The 7,777-nt window shown below is 34.1% G+C and overlaps 2 protein-coding genes across 5 annotated transcripts; both read right to left on the bottom strand.

Annotated features, from left to right (window-relative positions):
* Positions 1–2,393: 2,393 nt before the first annotated feature.
* Positions 2,394–5,527, bottom strand: LOC130731281 (probable aldo-keto reductase 1). Of its 2 annotated transcripts, none has more exons than XM_057583513.1 (7): positions 5,373–5,527; positions 4,901–5,071; positions 4,521–4,733; positions 4,255–4,427; positions 3,973–4,069; positions 3,516–3,672; positions 2,394–2,867 (listed from the first exon to the last, which is right to left on the bottom strand). In XM_057583513.1, the coding sequence occupies exons 1-7, from the start codon at positions 5,430–5,432 to the stop codon at positions 2,674–2,676; spliced, it is 1,065 nt and encodes a 354-aa protein (XP_057439496.1). In that variant the 5' UTR covers positions 5,433–5,527; the 3' UTR covers positions 2,394–2,673. The 2 variants fall into 2 exon arrangements, with proteins under 2 accessions (XP_057439496.1, XP_057439497.1); XM_057583514.1 differs by having other exon boundaries at positions 3,516–3,669.
* A 481-nt stretch (positions 5,528–6,008) lies between these two features.
* Positions 6,009–7,213, bottom strand: LOC130731283 (calmodulin-like protein 11). 3 transcript variants are annotated; one of them, XM_057583517.1, is made up of 3 exons: positions 6,918–7,213; positions 6,528–6,761; positions 6,009–6,410 (listed from the first exon to the last, which is right to left on the bottom strand). In XM_057583517.1, exons 1-3 carry the CDS (start codon positions 6,979–6,981, stop codon positions 6,367–6,369), a joined length of 342 nt encoding a protein of 113 aa, XP_057439500.1. In that variant the 5' UTR covers positions 6,982–7,213; the 3' UTR covers positions 6,009–6,366. The 3 variants fall into 3 exon arrangements, with proteins under 3 accessions (XP_057439500.1, XP_057439499.1, XP_057439498.1); XM_057583516.1 differs by having other exon boundaries at positions 6,523–6,761; positions 6,963–7,202; XM_057583515.1 differs by having other exon boundaries at positions 6,523–6,761; positions 6,918–7,200.
* Positions 7,214–7,777: the final 564 nt, after the last annotated feature.

Raw genomic sequence — 7,777 nt, 5'->3', positions numbered from 1 at the left:
TCAAGTGGGGAAGGGGAAGTAACATGTGAAGCTTAATCTCCAATAGACTGTTAGCACATAACCTTAAAGATTAATCATTTTTGGTGACTTACTAATTATATAGGATTAATTATAGAGCATTTACTACTCATTGTATAGGCTGGTGAATGTGTTGTTTTTGTACTCACACGGATGGATTTGATCAGATAACAGTGCCAAAAAACAAGGGTCATGGACATACACACATATTTATTGGTTATAGAAAATGAAGTTTGGTGATGTAGGTCATACTCTACTAATAAAAAAATCCGCAAAGATTGTGATTTGGAGATCTAAGCCAATTCAATGGATGTGTTGTTGTTTTCTTCAAAGTTTTTACTGGATAATAGTTAGATGATTCAGAGGATAAGCATTAATTTGAGGAGAAAAAGGGTGATGTTAATAAAGAGTTTACAGAGAATCCAGGGGAGGGGGAGTGATTGCTTCAACAAGGAAGTTGTCCGTTATTAGAAGAGGAATATTGTGTAATGTATTTAAGCTTCTCACTTGAGTAGAGTCTTACAAGTTTCATTATTTTTGTCCTTTTGCTATGTTTATATTTGTATAGATAATAGTTTTTTTGAACAGAGGGAAAGGGCTTTGGAAAGAGGCATAGAAAGATTAAGACTCTTAGCTACTCAAACTTTGCTATGCTATTTATATTAGCATTTCAATGTTATTATAGTCTCATTATATTATATATTTTGTCAACTTGATCAATTTTTCAGTCTATTGTAAATTTCTCATTTTGTTTCCAAGCCAGTTTAGTCCAGAATAATAATTCATCTGTTTGCCATTGTTGCATGTAGATGAGGCCTTAATATAGAGTTTAGGAAGTTTTTGCTTCGAGAAGGGAATTGCCCATTAGTAGAAGAGGAATATTTTGTAATATATATTAAGTTCTTCACTTGAAAAGGGACTTAGTTTCATTATTTTTATTCTTGAGTTATTTTTCTATTTGTATCAAATAATAGTTTTATATAAAGTGGGACGATAGGCTACATATATCTTCTTGCACCCAAGTTCTGTTATAAAGTCTCTTTAGTTATTAAATCATCCCCTTATATGTTTTGCAATATTTGAGATTTTGTTAACCAATCTTTTTATTAGTTAATTAATTGCACGAATTTCAATCTATGCAACGAGGGTTTCAATTTAAGACTTTTTGACTACTTTGCTTAGCATTTCAGACTCTTCTATTTCATTTATTGTTTAATATGTTGACAATTTCTTATATCTATGATTTGTGCTATTGTCTTCATATTCACGAAGAATCTGAAACGAGTTCCTGTTGATCTTGATCAGGCTTAGAAGAGAAGTCTTTATGTCCATTTTGCTTAGGATTTCTGATTCTTCTATTTCATCCGTTGCTTAATATATTTTTAATAATTAAGGTATGAATTGATGTATCAAATACCATAAACATATTCTCCGTGTAACGCGCGGGTAAAAAAACACTAGTAATATTCATTTAGCAAGCATAAAGGGGTACAATCAATGGCATTGACAATATTAAGATGAATATGATGAAACGTGAAAAATTAATAAATAAAAAAACAGAATACTCTAACTTACATTGATCAGTCCCAATGGAATGGTGGTAGAATCCATAACGTAGGTGACTCATGTTTGAAAGGACTGGAAGGAAAATGTTTAATAGATCTTCTCTCCTTTACATTATAGACCCTTAACTCAAATGGACCTCGAGGGTAAAGAACTGTTTGTGGATACACAAATTCCATTAGTTCCTGTTCTGCTTCACTTTCCTTCATTTTTCTGGCCATGAGATTCAAGAATTCCTCAAATTCTATGGTTCCGTTCCCATCTGTATCCACTTCGTTCATCATAATTTGCAACTCTTCCACCCTCGGATTAAAATCTAGTGCTCTGATTGCAGTGCCTAATTCTTCCATGGTTATGAACCCTTTTTTCCAACAATAATATAAATGTCACCGAATTCTATAGTAAGGCAGAACAAAAAAGCGTAAAATTAATTAAGGAACAAAGGATGCAAAGCATCAAATGAATTGAACAAATTAACATTATATGAGGATCTATTGAGATTATATATAATTAAGGGTAAGCAGTACTTACCATCGCCATCTCTGTCAAAAAGACAGAAGGCTTCAAGAAACTCACCAATTTCCTCTTCCCTCATGCTTCTTTTTATTTAAAAAAGATTAGAAGGTATTAACTAAGCAACTAGCAGCTCAACATTTAAGCACTTTAGAGATGCAGAAAGGGGTGTCATTTTCTTTGCTCTTGGAATTGTATGCATGCATAGTGTTTGCTTTGACCAATAAGAATGTTTCATAACTCTAGAGTAAGCCTTCCGGCAGTTAATTTTTTTGTTCATGATATTAGCACATTAAAAATGGGAAATGTCTAGCTGCAAATTTATTAGTAGAAAATACACAAATACATAAGCATGCATACAGAGGAACATTATGTGAATAGTAATATTAATGCAACATTTTCTTCTTCAATTCTTCAATCTCCCCGTGAGCGATGGGGAAAAGCATAATTAACAACACAGACTTTGGTGAAACTGTGATGTTTAGTTTCAGATAGATTCCAGATATTTGCTTCTATCAACCTTGCTGCCCTTAAATCATGACTAAGAGCAATTTCTAACTGAAAAGGATTCAGAGTACTTCAGGTTGAGATCTTCGAATCTTTTGCAGGCGTGTTAGCAAGCTTCCAAGAAAAATGATCGAGTCCATTGTAGTATCTCCCGCCCGCTACATCATCAGCGGGAACCGACTCAGAAATCTCTCTCAGGTCCTCTTCCGATAGTTTCACTGCTAAGGCACCGATATTTTGATCTAGATTCTTAATCTTCGTTGTTCCTGTCAAGGTATAAACAACTGTACACTTACACAACAAAACATGGATAAACAGAAAAGACATATATGCTTCTTGGTTGAGTAGCAGAAAGACAAGTAGAAAGGTGAAAAGAAATCCCAGGATACTATATAGACTACTTAATAGTTATTAGTGACAAGGGAGAAGTTAGAAGTCTTGAGTTTCAAGAATTTTGGAATATTGGATAGATAACAAAAGAAAATACCCCCATACTTTTGGAAAAAGAAAAAAACACTTCAAGCTATGTTTGGACATCCAATGGCACCAAACAAAAAGTGAACGAAACTCTTCTTATAGATTGTGATTAAAGTCTATTAAGTGGAGACACATCGTTAGCGGCTTAGCGCACTTACAGTGTGTTTGTATTCCCCATCAACGCCGTTAACATAAAATCCAAAACAGCAAGGACACTTTCCCAAGTAATAAATGTGAAAGAAAGATCTTTGATCTATCAGAGTTAACTCGCATTCACGTTGGTTTCAATTATTTGAGCAGTGCACAAGTTCAATGCGAGAAATATACCATGCCTCATAATTTGTTCTGATACACATCACATAATAGCTAGCGGGTATCACTTATCAGAGATATTTTGTGATGTACTATGTGAAATAAATACATATTTTGTCACTTACCAGGAATAGGCACAACATCCTCGCCTTGATGGAGTACCCATGCTAATGCCAACTGAGCCGGAGTGGCCTGATGCTTCTTAGCAAGATTGTCTACTCGGTCATATATACTCTTGTTCTTTTCCAAGTTCTCAGCTTGGAAGCGGGGATGTGAAGTCTTCTGATAAATGAGTTAACCATCAGGAAATTAAACAGCACATTTTTTCCAGGAAAGAAATTTAGTCTAATTTTTATACTTTTTTAACCATCATTGATACATGACAAAAAAGTAAGGACATGCACAAGTATTTGCAATTGAATGGACATATACACATTGTAAAAATAAGACACCAACCGTTCAAAATATCAAATAGTTAAAGATTCAGAATTTATCATTGCTATTAGATAATTTTCCCCATCTTATCCTAAAAATTTCAGGGCATGCAGCAAAAACTAACGATTAAGTGCTAAAATACTTTACCAGGGAGCTAATTGCAGGCATACTTTCCACAACTCCTTTGCCGCCAAAAAAGCCACGACCAAGAGGGCTATATGGTACAATTCCAATACCAAGCTCTCTGCATCAATAAAGCATAAAAAATGCTAAGTCATATTAATACAACCATGTATACAACAGCAATTGATTCTTTTTATATCTATCTTTTCAAGTAGCTCATTCTTCAAAACACTTTTTACTGAAGAAACAGTCAGGAATGGAAGCTGCATTCCTATCCTATGAACTTGGAGAAGAACTCAAACTAACCTGCAGAGAGGAACTAGCTCCTCCTCAATGTCGCGAGTCCAGAGGGACCACTCTATTTGTACAGCCGTGATGGGATGAACTGCATGTGCTCTCCTTATTGTATCAGGGCTGGCTTCAGATAATCCAATATACTTGATTTTTCCCTCTTCCACCAATTTCTTAAGTTCACCTACCTATAACAGAAAAAAAAAATTAAAAATTAACAGGTATATAATGTGTACTTTGTTAAAAATCTCATTTTCAGATTACACAAGAGAGAAACTCACTGTGTCCTCTATTGGTACAGATGTGTCTACCCTGTGCTGATAATAGAGATCAATGTATTCAACATCGAGACGTTTCAAGCTAGCTTCAATGCATGAGCGCACATAATCAGGCGAGCCCTTGACAATCATACCAGAAAAATCTCTTGATTGTGATCTCGAGATACCAAATTTGGTCGCTAACTCGACCTTTTCTCTAGGTAGTTGCTTTAAAGCCTAGAGTCAGCAGAATCATGGGATATAATAACAAACTCAGTTAGTGGTTCCAAAGAATCATTGCAAAAGAATGGGGCAACTTTTGGAACAGAAAGTTGAATTTCAATTATGTAGAACATAAGTAGTACAATAGAAAGGAAAATGAAATCCTTTGTAGTTTGTTATACCTTTCCAACCAAAAGTTCATTTGCACCAGCAGCTCCATAAACATCAGCAGTATCAAAGAAAGTGACCCCTTTGCTGAATGCATACTTAATAATAGATAAACCATCCTCTTCAGAAACAGGGTCATTGTAGGCTCCACTGAGTCCCATACACCCAAATCCCAGTTTTGAAACCTAAAAACAAAAAGGTGTGAAACAAGAATCTCAGTTTGATTTTTTCACACCTACTTTTTCTTATGCCCTGCCCCTTTGTATCAACTCAATTTTTCACACACCCTGGTAGGGTTTTGAGAAAAATGAGGGTGAATGAAAATTTAGTCTTTCAATAAGTGCATCTTTGGTTTCACAATCCCATGTTGACATAGAAGCTAAGACTTGAAATTTCTAATAAAAAGCAATTCTAGAACATTTCATTGACATGTTATTGGCTTATTGCTAGTAGTATGTTATGAGAAAATATGAAGAATTATAATACCTCAAAGCCCTGGGTTCCTAGTTTCACACGAGGAATCAATCCACTTTTCTCTGCAGCCATTTTGGTTTCTCAGTAATCTCAAACTCCTATCCCCTTTGCATTTATATAAAAGATGCACTCAATTTCACTTATATTCTTTGAATTTAATTTCGTCACTGGATGTGTCAGAAGGGGCAATGTTTTCATCACTGAATATGTCACTATATTTAAATTAGTTGGACCCCCACCTCCGAATACCACCAAAATTATATAATTTTCCAAAAATTATGGACAATATTAAAACTTTACTTTGACAGGGACTATATAGTCGACTATACTTCGCCTATTACATATGGACCAAAAACTTAATTAATCCTAAACTTAATTAATCCTAAATTTAACATGATATGAGTAAATTTGATCAAGTTTTGATTATTTAAATTAGGAAAAGACCATAGTGATGAGGTCTTCTGAAATCTGAAGGAAACATAGGATTCTTGTATATTATTTTCCCACCATTGATATTTGATGACAGATTCCTTTTGAGAAGAAGCAGGCCCTTCAAAGAAAGCTTGTCCACTAGAAAGAAGAATGAGAAATTCAAAATGAGAAGAAAGCTTATCTTATGACGATTGCATATCTCTCATAACAAATATCTTTTTCGGGATTTAAATTTGTACAATATCTTATCTTTTACTGGTAACAACTGTCTCATTTGAGAGGTGCAATAAAACATTGAATATAATTCTATCTGTTGAAAACAAAAAAAATCTAAAAAGTACAGCTACAGCTATTGAAAGATAAGATAATCTAGCTATAATAGTTGCCTGCATACATATAGGAAATGCTAAATGATCAATTAATCAAAATATTATACCAATAATACATGTATTATTGTAATCCTGATCAGTTTAATTTTGGTAATCAAGCAGCCAACATCATCCTAACGAAGTCTTGATAATCAAGAAGACCATCACCATCCAAATCAGCCACTTTTATCATCTGCCCCAGCTCCTCATCTGTCACCTTCTCTCCTACTGTTCTCAATACAGATCTCATCTGCCAACACACAAACATTATATACACATATCAATTACATGAAATAAACAAATTATTACCATCAAATATGGTTGTTCCAGAAGCAAGTACTAATATTTAATTTTAATTGAACCTCACTGGGGGATATGTAACCATCTTGATCCTTGTCAAACACCCTGAAAGCTTCCATCAGTTCCTGTTCTGCTTCACTTTCCTTCATTTTTCTGGCCATGAGATTCAAGAATTCCTCGAATTCTATGGTTCCGTTCCCATCTGTATCGACTTCATTCATCATAATTTGCAACTCTTCCACCGTCGGATGTAAATCTAGTGCTCTGATTGCAGTGCCTAATTCTTCCATGGTTATGCACCCTTTTTTTCCAACAATTTTATAACAAAATACACGTGTCAATATCAAATGTAAGAAAAAATATCAAATTCATTAAGCAACAAAGGATGCAAAGCATCAAATGAATTGAACAAATTAACATTATGAGAGACTATATATAATTAAGGGTAAGTACTAACCATCTCCATCTTTGTCAAAAAGACAGAAGGCTTCAAGAAACTCACCAATTTGCTCTTCCCTCATGCTTCTTTTTATTTAACTAAGCAACTAGCAGCTCAACATTTAAGCACTTTAGAGATCCAGAAAGGGGTGTCATTTTCTTCGCTCTTGGAATTGTATGCATGCATAGTATTTCCTTTGACCAATTCAAGTTTCCAGTTTGCACCTTCCAGTGAATGAGGCAAATAAATGTTCAGAAAGTACAAGTTTTGAAAAAAATATCTTAATTAGCAAATACATATCTTGGAGTATGACACTTTCGATTTGTTATTTGAAAAATGATATGTACGGAGAAGAAAAATGGTTGTGTCGGTGCTGACACTCCTTAAATGACCTCAATTCCCCCAAAATGTACGTTACCAGATTAATGTTTGTTTTCTTGAAAAAATAGTTGTTCATATGTAATACATCTCCAACTTGATCAAATGTGAAAAATAATAAATAAATAATTTGATAGGTGATGTGAAAGAAAATACGAAAAAAAAATAGAGATAAAATGAGATGAAATGATTTGGTTTGGTTATTTTTTTAACCAAAAATATTAAAACTCGTTTTCTTGTTGCACGCGTTCTAATTAAGGCCATTCAATCCAACAGTTAAAATTGAATGTACTTTCAAAGACTTTTAGTTGAGTAAGCTTATAATTTTCTTACTTTTTTCTTAGATCAAATTATATAATTTTCCTCCTATGAATTACACACTTTTATCCAATGTTCTGAAAACCGGACCGGTCATTAAACCGGTCAAGGCACTGATTTAAGGTTTTAAGGTTGAACCGAGGTCAAACCAGGGTCAAACCGGGGTTTAACCGGTCAAACCG

This window comes from Lotus japonicus, chromosome 1, assembly GCF_012489685.1.
Source record: "Lotus japonicus ecotype B-129 chromosome 1, LjGifu_v1.2".
Taxonomy (NCBI): domain Eukaryota; kingdom Viridiplantae; phylum Streptophyta; class Magnoliopsida; order Fabales; family Fabaceae; genus Lotus; species Lotus japonicus.
Note: the sequence above shows the minus strand (reverse complement) of the source record. Positions and strands in the feature narration are given on the sequence as shown.

Coding starts and splice junctions, on each gene's coding strand:
- LOC130731281 (XM_057583513.1), bottom strand. CDS start 5,432: ATGGCTGCAGAGAAAAGTGGATTGATTCCTCGTGTGAAACTAGGAACC. Junction 4,734..4,900: donor ATGAACTTTTGGTTGGAAAG/GTATAACAAACT, acceptor TGCTGACTCTAG/GCTTTAAAGCAACTACCTAG. Junction 3,673..3,972: donor TGCCTGCAATTAGCTCCCTG/GTAAAGTATTTT, acceptor CTCATTTATCAG/AAGACTTCACATCCCCGCTT.
- LOC130731283 (XM_057583515.1), bottom strand. CDS start 6,981: ATGAGGGAAGAGCAAATTGGTGAGTTTCTTGAAGCCTTCTGTCTTTTT. Junction 6,762..6,917: donor TTTTGACAAAGATGGAGATG/GTTAGTACTTAC, acceptor TTGGAAAAAAAG/GGTGCATAACCATGGAAGAA. Junction 6,411..6,522: donor GTTACATATCCCCCAGTGAG/GTTCAATTAAAA, acceptor GTGTGTTGGCAG/ATGAGATCTGTATTGAGAAC.